The following is a 20080-nucleotide window of genomic DNA, read 5'->3' on the forward strand; positions in this document are numbered from 1 at the left end:
ATTGGTCCAACTATGCTGAACACAATTATGTCCTTAATTATTTTTCATCTTTAATTTTTCTCTTGTATCCAATTTATCCTGCCTTTTTAAGGAATATCCCTGACCAAAATCCATCTGTGATCACATATAGCTTTTTGGACAGTTTCAAGCCCATCTACTAGGCATTCAAGTCTCCAGGAAAAAAAAAAGAAAAAAGAAAAAACTGGATTCAGTTTTTATCCAACTTGATTTCCTAGCGCTTTGCCAGCAAAGACACTTTGAAGGACAATCAAAGTGAATAACAAAGTGAAGGATAATCTCTTTGTTATTCCTCACATACATCCTCCTGATACAATTATTTACCCTTGCTAACATTGTATCTTTAACTTTGAAAATATATATAGGGAAGTGCTTAAGAGCAGAAACTCTGGAGCTTGAACATCCAGAGTGGGACTTCAACTATGATATTTTAAAACTATCGCACCTGAGCAAGTCACTTAACTGGTCATGACTTCCGTTTCTCTGAGTATGGGTATAATAATAAAGCCTTCCTCATAGGATTGTTATGATGACCACAAAAGTTACTATATGTAAAGTGATTATAATGTGTTCTGGCACATAAATAATAACTGTTAGCTATTAGATTCAAGATTAGTCCAGATTCCAATTATACTCACTCCTCAACCCAAGGATTCCTCCTCTAAAAAATTCTTCCCAGTTTCTGCTTTTTGCACTGCTGTTTTCTTTTCAGGATTTCAGTTACACTCATGTCTTATACTATATATTTTTGCTTGGATTATGTCCTTAATGTCTTTATTACTTTCTAACTTGTTTATGTAACTATAAAATGTATATTCAATAATGCTATAAATTGGAGTACAAGGATTATTTCTTAATATTTCTTTCTTGTCTTTTAGAGTGTTAAGCATAGCACCGGGGCCTTAATAAATATCTGTTGACTTGAAATAAAAAGTTGAGGTGAACTTGCTTACGAAAATTCAGTTTGAATTGAATCATTGACCCTCTAAGATTTGTTACTCTGTTCAACCATTGTAGATAGGTATTCAGGACTGGTCAAACGTAAGCTATTCAGGTATCTCCTTGTTTATTCTAATATGCATTTCCTGGCTGAGTTTCCTCATGGTTTCCTCACAGCAGATTAGATCTAACAAAAAAGTCCTTTATTCAGACCTCACAGCAGATTAGATCTAACAAAAAAGTCCTTTATTCAGAATTATGTCTGCCCATGTTTCCAGATGCCACAGAGCATCAACAAGAACAAAAAGAGAAACAAAAACACTTGCACTTTACTGATCAAAGCGTTTCTCATATAAAATGATTCTGGTCCAGCAGCACAAAGTAAGTTGAAAACAATTTTACCAGTCCTTTTATGATACGTACACTTTGTCTTAAGTTTTACACATTGCCTACATCATTTTACAGAAAATCCAGATAGAAAAGTTGGTTCACACACATGGCAAAGGAGATGTGTATGTATGCAAGTACTTTTCTTTTAGTTAAAAATATATGGCACTCTATGATTCCAAATTTCTTAGAGTCAGGATATGCTTTTAGTGTTGTGTGACTCAGCAGAGGAGAGGCAGGTAGGTTTTATGGAGAAAGATTCCAAGGCAATGCAACAATCCAAGAAAACCTCAAAAACTGATTATCACCCATGAATGGATAATGCTTTTAAAAATTATTTTCATGTTATACTTTTTAATTCTATTTAAATATGCAATGAAGAGCATCTTATTTTTTGACAAATAAATCAAAATCTAGTATGTATGATTAAGCAAGTTTATAGGTAGCTACCATACATGATAAAATATAATCAAACCTGCAAAAATTAATACTGATGACAGTAAACTATTTTGGTAAAATAGGAAACATATTTGGCAATATTATGCCTATTTTATATATAACGAATGCTATTAATGATGGGGAAATGTGCTTCCCATCGCAGTGTTTTACACAGGGGATAGAAAAGCAAAATCACTCTTTCATACAATTTTTCTGTACCCAAATGTGTAAATCTAAAAAACATAGTAAAGAAACAAACAAAAAACATGATATGGGAGCAGGAAGCTAAAACTCTACTCAATTTTTTTTTAACCTTTTTGGAAGCTCCATAGATTTCTTTATTGATGACAACACCTTTAACATTTTGCCTATGGTTTGGCAAATGACATTTGGGAATTGGTGTCTATTAATCACACATGATTTACAGCACAAAGTTCTTATTTTTTCCCTCAGAATGTTTAATAATATATATTAATATTCAGAAATAAGCAGACTTGGGTACAAGTCATTGTATTATATTAAACTATATGATACTGCCAATACTGAAACATTTTGAAAGGCATGATGACAATTCATAAAGTTCAATGGAATAGTATCACGATTTTAATATGCTCATGGTTACAAATTTAAGCAGGCAAAAATAAATACAAACCAGCTTTTTTAAACGGCAAAGACTACAAAAATAATCGACAAAAGCAAATGTCAAGACTCCGAAGAAAAGAAGAGGAAAAAAAAAAAAAAAAAACAAAAAACTACTGATTAAATCAATCTTTGCTTAGAGTTTCAATATTTTTCAGTAGTTTTTGTCATGGTTCTAAACTCATAATTAGAGCAAGGGGTTTTAAGTTACTGAAATAGAAATAGAAAAAACAAATCAACACATTTTATTAAAAAACAAAAACCCAAAATAAAACAATTAAAAAACAAACTAGGAAACAGCATCCTCTTCTTGGTAAAAGTTATGCTACACAGAATCTTGGAATAATTTAGAGTTGCATTACTGTACCTCAAGCTAAATATGAAATAAAGTGTGTTATTTGTTTTATACTTTAAATAAATAGAAGAATAAAAAAATTACCCCTGAATGAGTAACGACTAGCCTTGGAAATGGTCCCCATATTATAATGGTTCTACTTAATAATTTTTCAACTTTAGGATGGTGCAAAAGTGATATGCATTCAGTAGAAATCATACTTCAGTATAGTATTCAATAAGTTGAATGAGATATTCAACACTTCATTACAAAATAGGCTTTGTGTTCTATTACTTTGTTAAAATAGATTAACCTACAGTTCAGAGCAGGTTTAAAGTAGGCTAGGCTAAACCATGATATTTGGTAGATTAAGTATATTGAATGCATTTCTGCATACAAAATTCTCAATTTACAATGGGTTTATCTGGATATAACCCCATCGTAAGTCAAGGAGCACCTGTACAATAAAATAATATGATCGAAATTTCAGGACAGGCATGGTGGCTCATGCCTGTAGTCCCAGCACTTTGGGAGGCCAAAGTGGGTCAATTGCAAGGTCAGCAGTTTAAGACCTCAAGACCAGCCCAGCCAACATGATGAAACCCTATCTCTACTAAAAATACAAAAATCAGCTGCGCGTGGTGAAGGATGCCTGTAATCCCAGCTACTTGAGAGGCTGAGGCAGGAGAATCACTTGAACCCTGGAGGTGGAGGTGGCAGTAAACCCAGATCACAGCACTGCACTCTAGCCTGAGCTACAAGGCCAGACTCTATCTCAAAAAAAAAAAAAAAAAAAAAAAGTTTATAAGATCCTCTAACAGAAGATTTGGTCGAAAGGAAACATTTTTAAACTTGCATGTATTCTCTTCTTTTAAAGTTTTTTTTTCTAACCTTAGAATATTTGCCAAATCTGGAAATAATTTTATGTATGTTTTACGTGGCTATTAACATTTGATTTAAATTCTTAACATATAAATATGTGATTTTATAATGTTTAACATTCTTTTTTAAATATATATATATATATATATATATATATATATATATATGTATTTTATTGGATTTTAGGTTTTGGAGTACATGTGAAGAACATACAAGATTGTTGCATAGGTACATACATGGCAACGTGGTTTGCTGCCTTCCTCCCCATCACCTATATCTGACATTTCTCCCCATGTTATCCCACCCCAAATCCTTACCCCCCACTGTCCTTCTCCTAGTTCCCCCGCACAGACCCCAGTGTGTGATACTCCCCTCCCTGTGTCCATGTGTTCTCATTGTTCAACACCCGCCTATAACTGAGAACATGTGGTGTTTGATTTTCTGTTCTTGTGTCAGTTTAACATATTCTTTAAGGTAATTTATTTTTAGGACACTTTACATGGAAATGTGTAATGTTTTTATAATTTGGCATGTTTGATGAAGCAATATGCATTTTACAAATCTTGAAATTTATATAATTATTCATTTTGACAGAAATTTTCATATAGTCCTACATTATTTCACTCTATCTTTACAATAGTACAGTTGAGTAGGCAGGGGCAATTATTATTATTGATCTAATTTCAATGTTAAAAATCAGGCCTAAAAATTTTATGTTACCTACCCAAGGGCACAACTATCAACAATCAGGTTCAATCTCTCCATCTAAGATTTTAGGTTCCAATACAGTGCTTTGCTACACTCTCTAGCCTACTGCATGTCATAGCTATGTAATGAAACTCAATGATTAGGAAAAATGTTAATAATATTTTAGTTATATGTGGGTTCCCTGTCCAAGATTTCCATGAATGATTACTTTAGATTCAGTATGTGCAAATCTAGAATAATTTTTTATTGCCTATATATGTATAGATATGTAGAATTCACAAGTCTAGAAGATTTAACTCAGTGAGTTAGGATATATTAAAGGAAGCAAATTTGGTTTTCTCTTTTAGTATTAGCACTCATTAATATTGCCTTGCCTTCTGTCACAGAGTCCATACCTACATGTATCAGACCATCACTCATTAATTCAACAGATGTACATTGAGTACCTATTAAGTGCTACATGATGTTCTAGGACTTGTAGATACAGTGGTAGAGAAAAAAAAAAAAAAACGGCCAACAAGATACTACTTTTTCTTCCTTGGGGTTGTGTTTATGTATCACCTTCTTGAAAAACGTAGCACTGCAGTTAAATGAGTTATACGTATACTTAAATGCATGTATACATGTTCACAGACTTATAAAACCCTAGGTACTATTGTTGTCCTATTTTGGGCAGGTGAAAATAATAGCTTTAAGCAGTTTTAGGTATCAGAAATGCCTTGAGATACTTTGTAACTTGGTTAACAGAGGAGCACATAACTTTCATTTCTAAGAAAAAGCATTAGAAAAACCCATTAGTAGCTGTTGTGACAGCAGCCTTTGGGGAGTAGATCTATCTTAAAAATGAAAAAGAGAAATAAGAGAACCAAAGACTCAAACGCCAGTTCATTTTCACTCTCTGGAATTTGTCTTTATCTGACACATAAAGGCAACACCCTATATAAATCTAATTCTTACACTCTTTACATCCCATCCAGCTATCAGACACTACATTAATGACATATCGAATTGGGAACTGTGTTCAATCAAAAGGCATTAAAGTACTTATTAACTAGGTTTTACTGAGCTTCTAAAAAAATTTAAAAAGTTATTTCTAGTGACTCTGTGGTAAGTTCACTTTTTAATTTTTTCTTACTGGTGTATTGTCCCTTGTGAGAAAACACTTTCTAAACACAACTATGTAATTGGGTCAAATTCTTTTTCACAGGATGATGCATTGTCTTTGCATAAATAATGAATCAATAATTACGCATCACAGATAAAAAATGACGTTATAATTGGTCAAAGCACAGTTTTAATCGTTTGTGAATAGAAGGAAAACCTCCCCACAACTTAATTGCAACTTCAAAATTTCTACCAGCCTCATGATTTGTGAATTTTAATGTGGAATTTTCTGCTTTCTAGAATTTACACAACAGGGATTATGAAAATAGGCTTGCTGGGAGAATGGAAGGAGTAGGACTGAATTCTTAAAGCACATTTTAGCAGAGTTGGATGTTAGTTGCAGTTTAATAGTGAAGACAAGACAACTGCTAGGCTTGATAAAATAATGGTAGGGAAAAAAGAATGAATAATTTCCCACAAAAGAGAGATTGGTATAAAATATAAAATAAAACTGTACCAAAGCACATACAAATATGAATTGGGCACGACTAAAATGCAGTAAATTATCTATAATGTCTTCCCTATAATACAAAATTTCTCATATAATACAAATAAAAAATAATGAACTATAGAAATAATTTAATCATGATTTAAATTGCAGTTAATAGATAAATATTTGAAAATACATGAATATATATATATATATATATAGCATTACAGTTAATAGATTAATATTTGAAAAGTAATACACAAATGTATATATGGGAAATCAAATAAATCCCAAGTCCTATATGCTGTTGCAGAAACGAATTATATTTATAACTGAATGTGTTGAAAAACTCAATTTTTCTAAGAGAAACCACTAAGTGAACACATTATTGCAAATGTTTACATACAGTCCAAAAGATGAGTTTCTACAAATCACAATATATTAATAAAAATCATATTTTTCATGCATTAAACTGTTCTATTAGAAAATTTAAGAATTCCAAAACATTTGCAAGCAAATTTTGCTTTGAAATTTTATATGTTCCATGATTAGAGTAATTGTCATATTTTTGATTGCAGTATTATTAAATTGGTGAAAATTCAACCCTTTATCTAGTATGCCCCTGAATTACAATAAACGATCATTCTTTATTTTTTTTTTCAGATATTTTGTTTGGATTTGTACATATGGTACCTCTTGCTATTATCTAATTCTCCAAATACCAAAATAGAAAAGCAGTCACTTTGCTCATGGCATAATTTTGCCTTTATTTAAGTAATTGATATTATTAAATTTGTGATTAAGTGCTATAGAACAGATTCTAGAGGGGAAAGATCTTAACCAGTGTATTAAAAATGTCTGTTGCCTGTTCTTTCATCCCTACTTCAAGGCAAGACTGAAGTATGGAAGACAAAAATATGAGAAGAAATTGTACATCTCTCAAGGGATCTTCTGCTAACGTTTAGGACACTGAAATTCTAACTAAATCCCACATCTGCTGAGAATCAGTTTATATACACACATGCTTAAGTTTCTGTGTGAGTACAGATACAAATCTATCTCTAATTTGAAAATATTTCCAGACTCTGACATTCTCTCATTTCCACCCGAGTCCAAGCCACCAGCATCTATCTTCTTCAACTCTCATTGCTTCTGTTATTGTTCCCCTACAGTCCTCCTCTCAACACAAAAGCCAGTGTGATTCTTTTAAAACATGATTGAGATCATATCACTCAAGTGCTCAAAAACCTACAATTGCTCTCATCTCATTTAGAATCTTCTTTAAAATTTCCCCAGAGGCCCTCCACAATCTGGACACTCAAACTCCCATAACCTCATCTCTTCTACCCTTCCGCTGGCTTGTTTTGCTTCAGCCACTTTGATTAAGACAGACTCAGTCCCACATTTGGGACTTTATTCTATTTCCTCTACTCAGACTGGATGGCTGACTCCCTTACCTTCTTCCAGTCTTTGCTCTAATGTCATTTCTACCCTATTTGAATTTGCAGTCCCACCACTTTCCATTACACCTATATCTACCCCTTTAGTGGTCCTATATCCCCTTAACAGATTCTGTGGTTTTTTTTTCCATAATATATATCACCGAGCAATAAACAATATTCACTTATTATCATTTTATTTGTTTGCTTGCTTCTATTCTGTCTTCCAATGTTATAATAAAAGCTCTATGAGGGCAAAGATTCATTAGTCTTTTTTGCTGTTTTATAAGCACTTAGAATAGTGTGTGGTACATATTAAGAGCTTAATAAATATTTCTGAAATGAATGAATCCACATTCCTTAGATTTACTTGTCCTAACAATTTATTTTATTTCTCAAGAGCAATGCAAAAAACCTGAATGAGTTAAAGAGAACTTGAACAACTTTTCTTCACACCATCTTTGAAAGAGAGTGAGGTATGAGGGTTATAACCTCACTACTAGCTTCCCCTTGTGCTTTTAAGTTGAACAAGGGTTATCTCTAATTCTTGATCCTATTTAAAAACTATATTAGGATCACATCTCCTACCTGTAAACTTTCTTCATATGCCCACATTTTTCACTATCCTCTTGATTACTCAAAGTAAAGCACATTTTATTCACTCCAAACAAACCATCTGCACTATAATTGGTTTGATGAGACAATTGAAATGATGTGTACCTGACATTTTTCTTTCCTTCCATTTATTTCCTTCTTTCTTTTTCTCATTATTTTCTTATTTCTTTTCTTCTTTTCTCCCTCCCTCATACCTCACTCTCTTTCTTCCCTACTTCTTCCCTTCCTTCCTCCTCCCTTCAGTGGTTAGAAACTCCAGGACAATGTTGAATATTGAAGGGATATGGGCACATATCCTTTTCTTGTTCATGATCTTAGGGTGAAAACATTCAGCTATTCACCATAAAGGTTATTAGCTGTAAGTTGATTCTCAATAATCGCAAAAGTTAAAGCCTAGTTGCCATTCTTATTATAAGCTATGTTCTTATTTTTGTACTAAAAAATTCACATTTATGGATACAAAGGCCTAATTGAACAGCTAAGGATCTCTTCAGCAAGCGAGCAGGAGAATCACTTGAAGAATTCCACACCAAAGGCATGAATTATTTCTCTAGTTATTATTATTTCTCTAGGTATTATTTCTCTAAGTATTTCTCTAGGTAAATGCTAACTACACATTAAATATGTCATTATTTATTTCAAAATTGTCCTAGATAGAGTTCCCCTATAAGCAGATTCTAAGACAAGGGATATATTTGGGAATGATCCAAGGAAGCACTGATAAAAGAGTATGTAAGGTAGGACAGGGAGCAAATAAAAATATCCTATGAGGTAGTTTTTTACTGTGTGCGATGGGGTCCTAATCCTGGAACAGAATTTTGGGTCACAGCATAAATCATCCTTCAGAGTTACCCCAACTGAAGAATGAGTGAGTAGTGGTGTTTATCTACTAAAAGCTATTTGTCATTGATTGAGGTTTTCTGGGGAACATGGGAGATGCAGAGCTTTAACTACCTGACACTCACGGGTTTTGATTACTAGAGAGAGTACTAAGACAAACAGTCAAAGGCACCTTGAGTTGGCAGCTGCTAGTCAGAGTACAAGGCATGCTGAGTCAGGAAATGATATGGGTGATGTCCCAAGAGTATTTTATACTCCAATAAAATTGATGCTTTCAGTAAAATTAGGTACATGAACAAATTATGAAAAATCCTTTCATTTAAGCCTTTTAGTGGATAATTTCACCTTTTAGGAAAAGCTTTCAAATATTTAACTCTCTCAAGAGAAAACCTTTTGGTAACTTGAAACTCTAGGTTCATGCTTTCATATGAGGTACTTTAAAGCAGGATTTGATAGTTTAACACAGTAATTATATTCAGAAAAAATTTATCATGAAAATGATTTTTTTCTTAAAATAAATGCAAGATAATACTGTCCTAGACTTTCAAAAATTTTCTTTCAAAATTATGTAATCTTGTTTGTTATGAGTATTAACTTTGTATATATAAATAATCATCATCAATTTATTAACTGCTAATATTGGCTCTGAAATAAGAAAGAAAATATAACTTATGTGTACATTTCTCATTCCTCTCTAGCTCTGCTTAAGCTTGCGTTTTTGCTATTAAATGTAGATTTCCACATGTAAGTTGGTGTTTATCTGCATAGTCTCTGTCAACATGATTAGGTAGCTTTCCAATTCAATACATCTACTGAAACCATAAGTGCTATTTTAGTTGTATTTTGTTTAGAAAGTAATTATTTTAACTTATTATGTATCATCTATGTTATTCTGCACTTTCAAAAAATATGTATTTTAAAGCACAGCAATATCTACTGTAGTTCTGTAATTTGATTCATGTAAATTTGTCAGGAATAAAATCAACTACAATTTAATTTCAAACCTTCCCAACCAGCAGCTGTACAATTTATGCACTGCTTTTCTATTTTTACTGCTGGATAATGACAATGATGAATGCCTTTAACAGGAAATACATATTCATTGACGAAAAGACTGAGCTCAAAACTATCCCCCTTCAAAAAGTCAATGAAGGTAGGAAACCCATTCACCTGCTGGAGATTTGTTGGGAGAGAGAAGGAATCATGCCCACAACTGCATCTTATGGGGATTTAACCATCCAGCTAAATTAAACCTGCAATAATACCATATTGTAAACCACAATAATCAATACTATTACGATTGCTGTCAGCTATAATATCAAATATATTAGGATAAACAAATGATTGACTATCAGTGTAGTCAAGGGTCTATCATTCTGAGTATGCCAGGTTAGCAAGTATGGAGACAGAGTTATTTAATGGGCAATATCATAAGATCAGGGTCACTGCTCTCCTGAACCAAATGTCCACGAACCTGGGAAGGAATGAATATTAGCTCATTAGCTATAATTTACATGTTGAATGACAATGATGAACTTGCAACTATGCTGCCATAAGAACTTAGTTAATAGAAATAATGACAGGAATTCTGGCATGTCACCTTTATCAAGTGATTAGATTTCTTCACTGTACCAATAAATGATTTGACTTCTACTTCAAAGAGAATAAGAAAAGATACCATATGACATGAATGGAATAGTTCCAGAGATTTGTGAAGCTCTTATTTTACTGTGTCATTGTATAGCTTATTTCATATAATGTAAGATATTAAAGTCAAGTCACTGAAGATGCCACAACACCGATTTCCAAAACAAACAAATAGCTTTATCTATTTGTACATTTATACAGGCAAATATGTGATACAGCATGAGCTCCTAAGAATTCATTTGAGTATAAAGTACTTTAGCTAATATGTGCTGCTGATAGCAAACTCATCTTTCACCTATAATCGTATGCTGTTTGCATTGGAAAATACTAAGCTCTCGGTATACTATTTCATTTTGAGTGTAAAATGTATGATCACGAAAATTATATGGAGACACATTATTATGTACACTTTCTTGATCCTACATTCATTTATCTTCAAACACTGCCTTCTAAAATTCATAGCCTATTTCCTTATCATGATTTGTCTTACTTCAGAATTCAGTAACTTGCTGTTAGTGATTTGAAAACAGCTGGATGTTGTTGGTAGCCTTTAGCTGGCAGTTATAAAAAATATTTTATTGATTTCTATTCAATTTTATTCAATATACTGTGGCATAGGTATTGACATTAATTTGAAATTGAATATGTACCTGTGAAAAACGTAAAACAAAAATAATATGCATTAGGTATAAATGAAAAATCTAATTTCCCTTTTAGGAAAATGAAAGGAAATTAGTCTATTGGCTAGGAATAAACTGTTCTTCCATCAAAGTTTATTTTCTGGTGGTTCCTTTCTGTCCCTACTTCATGTAAAAATGATTATTTTGTGAATTTCTTCATTTTAGGATGTCTTTCAACACTAAATATTGTAAGATACATCTTCTCTGGCCGGGCGCGGTGGCTCAAGCCTGTAATCCCAGCACTTTGGGAGGCCGAGGCAGGTGGATCATGAGGTCGAGAGATCGAGACCATCCTGGTCAACATAGTGAAACCCTGTCTCTACTAAAAATACAAAAAACTAGCCGGGCATGGTGGCGCGTGCCTGTAATCCCAGCTACTTAGGAGGCTGAGGCAGGAGAATTGCCTGAGCCCAGGAGGCGGAGGTTGCGGTGAGCCGAGATTGCGCCATTGCACTCCAGCCTGGGTAACAAGAGCGAAACTCCGTTTCGAAAAAAAAAAAAAAAAAAAAAAAAAAGATACATCTTCTCACTTATGTCTCTCTTTCTACCCCAGATTTCTAAAGCAAACCACACTATAAAGTATTTTTAAGAATTCCAAGTGTAAGTCAAAATGCTGTCATGATGTATTCAATTTATGTCAATTGTTCTAGTACTATGAATGATCAATATGATCATCTTGTAAAATCTAAATGAAAGTGCTTTCCTCTTACCTTCAGAGACTCCTCTTGTTTAAAGAGATCTTCAAAGTCCTTAGAACAGAGGTCAGAAGCATTGAGAAGTTGTTCCACTTCTGATAGGGCTTGTGAGACATGAGTGATCTCAGTCAGATATGTAGAAGGCACATAAGAAATTTCCAAAGGCATGTCTTCAGTCATCACCATCATTGTTTCTTCACGGACAGTGTGCTGGTATAGATATACAAAAGAACAATTCTTTTAGCTTCCTAACATTGAAGACTCCTCTACTGAGTTTACATAGGTTTCATTCTATAGCTGACAACTCAATCTACAAACTGGGCTGAAACCGGATTCAAAAACTTACAATAATAACTCTAGTATAAAGGTTATTTGTTGATTATATAACTACTTCTACCAAAAAGCATTAGAAACATTTCATAATAAGCGATACATACATATCAGCACCATGAATATAACAAGAAAGAACATGATGTCATAAGGAGTGTAGTTTTATTCTGAGAAAAAGATGATTTTTGCAACTGGCATTTAAATTTCTAATTTGCAACTGGCATTTAAAATTCTAGTTTTTCTGGAAATCTAGGTATGAGATTGGGTGAGGGGGGTTCATATCTGTTTTATTCGTAACGAAGGTTACATTCCTATACATTTTCCCTATGATATTCATTGAGATACAACAGATATAAAGTAGTGAGGCTGGCATGTAACTTTGTATCAAGCCCTCTTCTCCACCAAATTCTAGACATTAGCTCCTGTTTTTGTTGATAGTGTCCTCCTAAGTTAAGCTGCTAATTTAAGTGCTATATGAGCAGAAGTGACTGTGGAATTTATATTTTAAGAAGAACTCCAGAATGTCCTGAGACATAAGGGACCTCTAACCTCTTCTTTTGCATCTACACTTTTCTAACTGGGATCCAAGAGCCAGGTATGATGAGAATTTCTAACTCCAGAGTCCTTTTGGAGTTTCTCAGTAATGCCTCTTTCCCTATTTCTTATAAGAGCAAAAAATAATACTATTTGGCATACAAATTCAGAAAAACGGATGACCTCTGCTCTCTTCTGTCTACACTATAGGCAGAAAAATTATTGTAATTGAAATTATTCTCCCAGTAACTTTGTCTAGATTTGACTAACTGCCACCTGCCTGTTGATGAGGTCACCTGAGGGTTTCAGTGGTAGGGTCTCTGGGCATGTTCAGATAAAAAGCATGCTAACAGAGTCATTTATTACTGCACAGCCTTTTATGACAAGAGCATACTCATTTTTGCAGTAATGTAATAAATTGGACTTTGGGGATCTTAGACTGAGCCCCACACAAAGATGAGTAAAATTTATAAGCTGGTCTGTGTATGTTTCTTTTTAACTTACCTGACTTAGGACTTTTATACTCAATTCTCACATGATATAAAAAATGAAATTCTAATTTAGATGTCTCATCTACTTCTGATTTGGCAAACTCATAGAATTGCACAAATTAGTTTTTAAATAATTATGCCTTTTACAACATTTGTTTTATTGTGCATATCTTGACCAAACCCAAGCACACATTCCTTCATGATCAATGGAACGATAGTGTACATATATTTCTCATTTACATTTAAAAGGATATTAGAAACTTGAGCCAGAATTTGATAAATAAAATCCAGAATTTGATGATAGATTTTTTAAATAAATTCTTAATTTATCTCTTTCATAATACACATTTTACCAATTTAAAAGAAAAATAACTCAGCAGGCTATTTGAATGTGAAGTTTTCACTGACACATTAGGTTTAACACTTAATAAAATTAACAGCACAAGTAACATAAGCTTATATTTTGCAGGCATTACATTAGGTTGGTGACCATTATGCTATTCTTAATAGAATTTACAAGTTAATAAGCTCATCTTTCTTCTTTGCATTAGTTGCTTTAACCCCTCAGGTAGATAGTGCCACATCATTTAAAGCAAGTATATGTTTTATTATATTTATTTAATGGTATAATTACCTTTGCTTTTAATGATACACATTTTATACCTGTAAGTTGTTAGACAACAAAGGTGTTTGTTATCAGGAACAGAGTTAGGTGGAGGACAAGTTGTAGTTATTTATTTATTTTGATGTTTAATCAAGGGAATTGTTTCAGAATTAGACATATTTTTGAAATATTTAGAAAAAATTTAGGTGTTATTTAAAAAGCAGTGGGAATTTAAACAAGTTTTGATGCATGTCCTCATCACTTTTTCTGAAAGAAAAAAGTTCTAGGATGCTTATACCTATTTTCTGATTCCTCTTTGACATGTAGTTTTCTCAGTCTTCATTACTTTCATTTGAGATGCTCTCAGCTATCTTAAATTCATATTGGTGCTTAATAATATAGTAATTGTGGATTACAGCTAGCAAGAATTGTGTGAATATAATTTTTGTTGTATGGTCAAATGCAGTAATGAAAAGGGCACTAAAATATACGCACTTTTGTCTGCTAACTTGCATTTACTTCCTTAAACAAAATTGTGAACCCAAATTTTGAGTATTTGGCATTTGCATAAAGGAACTTTAAATAAAAATGAAATTTACCAATGAATCCAGGAGATGGTTTTTTGAAAAGATTAACAAAATAGATAGATCACTGGCCAGACTAGTAAAGGAGAAAAGAGAGAAGAATCAAATAGACACAATAAAAAATGATGAAGCAGATATTACCACTGACTCCACAGAAATACAAACTATCATCAGAGAATACTCTCAACACCTTTATGCAAATAAAATAGAAAATCTAGAAGAGATGGATACATTTCTAGACACAAACACTCTCCCAAAACTAAACCAGGAAGAAGTCGAATCCCTGAATAGACAAATAACAAGTTCTGAAATTTAGGTAGTAATTAAGAGCCTGCCGACCAAAAAAAAAAAAAAAAAAAAAAAAAAAAAAAAAAAAAAAAAGCCCATGACCAGACAGATTTGCAGCAGAATTCTACCAGAGGTACAAAGAGGAGCTTGTACCATATCTTCTAAAACTACTCCGAGCAATAGAAAAAGAGGGACTCCTCCCTAACTTATTTTGTGGGGTCAGCATCATTCTGATACCAAAACCTGGCAGAGACACAACAAAAAAAAACAAAATTTCAGGTCAATATCCCTGATAAACATCAATGTGAAAATCCTCAATAAAATACTGGTAAACTGAATCCAACAGCATATTAAAAAGCATATCTACCATGATCAAGTTGGCTCCATCCCTGGTATGTAAGGCTGGTTCAACATATGCAAATCAATAAATGCAATCCATTACAAAAACAGAACCAATGGCAAAAACCACATGATTATCTCAATAGATGGAGAAAAGACTTTCAATAGAATTCAACAGCTCTTCACGCTAAAACCACTCAATAAACTAGGTAATGATGGAATGTCTCTCAAAATAATAAGAGCTATTTATGACAAACCCACAGCCAATGTCATACTGAATGGGCAAAAGCTGGAAGAATTCCCTTTGAAAACCAGCACAAGAGAAGGATGCCCTCTTTTACTACTCCTATTCAACATAGTTTTGGAAGTTCTGGCCAGGGCAATCAGGCAAGGGAGAAACAAAAGGTATTCAAATAGGAAAAGAGGAAGTCAAATTATCTCTATTTGCAGATGTCATCATTATATATTTAGCAAACCCTATTGTCCCAGCCCCAAAACTTCTTAAGCTGATAAGCAACGTCAGCACAGTCTCAGGATACAAAATCACTGTGCAAAAATCCCAAGCATTCTTGTGCACCAGTAACAGACAAACAGAGAACCAAATAATGAGAGAACTCCCATTCACAATTGCTACAAAGAGGATAAAATACCTAGGAATATAACTAACAAGCGATGTGAAGGACCTCTTTAAGGAGAACTACAAACCACTGCTCAGGGAAATGAAAGAGGACACAAACAGATGGAAAAACAATCCATGCTCATGGACAGGAAGAAACAATAACAGGAAAACAGTCATATTGCCCAAAGTAATTTACATATTCAATGCTATTCTCATCAAGCTACCATTGACTTTCCTCACAGAATTAGAAAAAACTGACTTGGAACCAGAAAGTGCCTGTATAGCCAAGAGAATCCTAAGCAAAAAGAACAAAACTGGAGACATCAGGCTACCTGACTCCAAACTATACTGCAAGGTTACAGTAACCAAAACAGCTTGGTACTGGTACCAAAACATATATATATATATATATATATATATATATTCCACTGGAACAGAGGAACAGAACAGAGGGCTCAGAAATAGCACGAATCCTCTACAACCATCTGACCTTTGACAAACTAGACAAAAACAAGCAATGGGGAAAGGATTCCCTATTTAATAAATGGTGTTAGGAAAACTGGCTAGCTATATACAGAAAACTGAAACTGGACCCTTCCTTACACCTTATGCAAGAATTAACTCAAGATGGATTAAATATGTAAATGTAAGACCTAAAATCATAAAAACCCTAGAATAAAACCTAGGCAATACCATTCAGGACACAGGCATGTTCAAGGACTTCATGACTAAAACATCAAAAGCAATGGCAACAAAAGCAAAAATTGACTAATGGGATCTAATTAAACTAAAGAGCTTCTGCACAGCAACAGAAACTATCATCAGAATGAGCAGGCAACCTACAGAATGGGAGAAAACTTTTGCAATCTATCCATCTGACAAAGTGCTAACATCCAGAATCTATAAGGAACTTAAACAAATTTACAAGACAAAAACAACCCCATCAAAAAGTGGGCAAAGGATATAAACAGAACGCTTTTCAAAAGAAAACATTTATGTGGCCAAAAACATGAAAAAAAAAAAAGCTAATCATCACTGGTCATTAGAGAAATGCAAATCAAACGCACAGTGAGATGTCATCTCATGTCAGAATGGCAATCATTAAAAAGTCAGGAGACAACAGATGCTGGAGAGGATGTGGAGAAATAGGAATGCTTTTACACTGTTAGTGGGAGTGCAAATTAGTTCAACTATTGCAGAAGACAGTGTGGTGATTACTCAAGGATCTAGAACCAGAAATACCATTTGACCCAGCAATCCCAAGGAATATAAATCATTCTACTATAAAGACACATGCACACGTATGTTTGCTGCAGCTCTATTCACAATAGCAAAGACTTGGAACCAACCTAAATGCCTGTCAATTATAGACTGGACAAAGAAAATGTGTCACATATATACCATGGAATACTATGCAGCCATAATGAATTTATGTCCTTTGCAGGGACATAGACGAAGCTGGAAACCATCGTTATCAGCAAACTCACACAAGAAAAGAAAACCAAACATCACATGTTCTCACTCATAAGTGGGAGTTGAGCAATGAGAACACACGGACACAGGGAGGGGAACATCACACACTAGGGTCTGTTGGGGGGTGAGGGGAAAGGGGAGAGATAGCATTAGGAGAAATACCTAACATAGATGTTGGGTTGATGGGTGCAGCAAACCAACGTTGCACATGTATGCCTATGTAACAAACCTGCACGTTCTGCGCATGTATCCCATAACTTCAGCAGAATAAGAAAAAAATTATTCAGTGACAGTTGATAAAAAATAAAATGAAATATAAATAAGATTTAATTAAAAATAATAATCTGAGCTCTAAGATCAGAATTCTGTATCTCAGCTATTAAGATCCATCATTAGTTATATTCCTTTTTTTTTTTTTTTTTTTTTTTTTTTGAGATGGAGTTTCGCTCTCGTTACCCAGGCTGGAGTGCAATGGCGCGATCTCGGCTCACCGCAACCTCTGCCTCCTGGGTTCAGGCAATTCTCCTGCCTCAGCCTCCTGAGTAGCTGGGATTACAGGCACGCGCCACCATGCCCAGCTAATTTTTTGTATTTTTAGTAGAGACGGGGTTTCACCATGTTGACCAGGATGGTCTCGATCTCTCGACCTCGTGATCCACCTGCCTCGACCTCCCAAAGTGTTGGGATTACAAGCTTGAGCCACCGCGCCCGGCATTAGTTATATTCCTAAACAAGTGCTTAAAGAATGTAGGCTGCACGCTGTACTCTGGCTTCTCATGTGATAAGCTTCTCTTCACATGATCCAATATGTCTGCCATATATTATTTTATTATATAAAAATTTAATAAATATTCATCAGCACATTAAAATAAAAACTATTTTCAACTATATTTCAATGAATATCTCTTTCAGAAGAGTGCTATGTGGCATCTGTCTAAATTGCCAATTTTTCTGGTAACCATCCTTTTACACAGGGTGTACAAGAGTTCAATTTTTAAAAAAATTTTAGGTTCCCAAAATAAGTGACAAGTAATTTTAATTTTATATCTAGTTCTAGAAATCATTTTTAACAAAATTTTTAATAACAAAGAAGTTTTTATTAACCTGACTGAAACACTCTTTGAAGAAATATTAGCCTCTGAACTGCAGGTTGGGAATGTTCTAATAATATGCATATTGTGACTATTTTCAAGATTGTCACAAATAAGCCATAGAGCAGTTGGTGTCAATTCATGGAAATAATCCCTCCACGCTCAGCCATGGCATGAACAAATTTTCTAGAACACTTAGAAATATTAAAATTCTTACAGTTGAACATAATCAAGAAAATAAAAAGCTATAGTCTATTACTCTAGAAAAATCTGAATGAGCAAAATCTAATTATTTCTATCCTAAACTAATGATAATCAAGTAATCTTTTTAAAATTTTTCTTCTTTTCATTATAAAGATAAAATAGAATAAAATGTTTCTGATTGCAATTACCTATGGGCAACAATTAAGCTATATGTTATAAGTTAAAGTCTAAAAGGTTAATGCTTTTCACTAAATATATTTAAGGAAGACAAATCTATTAAAGGATTTACTATCTTGATACATAGCATCCAGTCATCATAGATAACAGAAGTTAAGTGGTAAAGATAGATTTAATAGAGAAAGCTAAAGGTTGATACTGTGAACTTTCATGAGAAATATAAATATTCCAAAATAACCCTTTGACGCCACTGGGAAACTGCGAACTCATTTTCTAGAAAATTCTGTTGTATTAAGTTTGAATATTCTCACTTATTATAGCAATCTGATATGTACAATAATGTTTAATATGTAGAGAATTTTCATAATTTTCATATACAAGAGACTACCACAAATTGAATCAAAAGAGAGTCAGACACTTGGAGATCTAGTTTACTATTTCTTAAAAGTATAGCATTCCTACTGACACAGTCACGCAAATCTATAATGAATAAACTATGTGCAACAAATGACTTTCAGTTTGGTTTAATAAAAATTCCAGACAGTTATTTAAAACTCAGTGTAATTGGAAATATCAGGTTCATTTTCTCTTCTTTATGCAAAATCCATGTACTCATATTCAGATTAATCCTTTTCATTTGAATTTCATTAACTCTGTCTTGAATAATTATATACTTCTGAATTCTGATGTGTACAAATTCTGTCTAACCTTTTGAAAATCAAGTTACTTTTGTTAACATTCTTTACAACCTTATATCATTATAGATACTCATGTATCATTAGCAAGGAAACGCTATAATCTAACTAATTCATTTTATTTCTTTGTGCTAATTTTCATTTATAACTATATATACCCAAAAGAATATACTAGCCTCATTTTCTAGAGAAAGCATTCAAGATGTGTGAAATAAACCTTAAAATACCTATTTTTGTTGACAAATGAAAAGTTTGATCAATGCTTAATAATTATTACAGATCAAAATTATGATTTGTATGATCTAAAGTTGAGGTCAAAACAGCTTTGAGATTTTGAGCTATGTAAGTAGGCAGAGGTATCACTCACAAAGTTTAAATAAACTTTCATTTATCTGAAGCTCCAGTTATCACATTCTTTTTATTACATAAAATTTCTTTCTTGAAGGGCCATAACTGCATGAGATAAAAGCAATCCTGTTTTGAAACAAATGGTGCATTATGTCTAGGTTTTTAAACAAAATGTTTTCTTTCATGATTTAAAAGGTTTCTCTCTCCTTTAAATGTATTGAGGTTACTGGCCCATTTATGAGTTATGAGGTCAAAGAAACTCAAGAAGAAAAATGTGCTATATAACATATTATTATGACATATGCCAAAAAATAACCATATATCTCATATAAATATGACACATGAAAAATATATCAATGCATCCAAAGTCCAACTGACAAAAACAGACTATTACCTTGACCAAAAACAGTAAAATAGTGGTGGAGCTTTTTTTTACTTCATTAGTGTT

At 33.3% G+C, this 20080-nt stretch overlaps 1 protein-coding gene across 11 annotated transcripts in view; it reads right to left on the reverse strand.

Moving 5' to 3' along the window:
• Positions 1 to 20080, reverse strand: part of DMD (dystrophin) — a 2654855-nt gene that overhangs the window by 1217833 nt on the left and 1416942 nt on the right. For all 11 annotated transcript variants that reach the window (XM_074391460.1, XM_074391464.1, XM_074391461.1 and 8 more), the window contains one exon: positions 11871 to 12065. In XM_074391460.1, coding sequence (XP_074247561.1) covers positions 11871 to 12065 — 195 coding nt within the window. The remainder of the gene's footprint in view (positions 1 to 11870; positions 12066 to 20080) is intronic.

This window comes from Saimiri boliviensis, chromosome X, assembly GCF_048565385.1.
Source record: "Saimiri boliviensis isolate mSaiBol1 chromosome X, mSaiBol1.pri, whole genome shotgun sequence".
NCBI lineage: Eukaryota > Metazoa > Chordata > Mammalia > Primates > Cebidae > Saimiri > Saimiri boliviensis.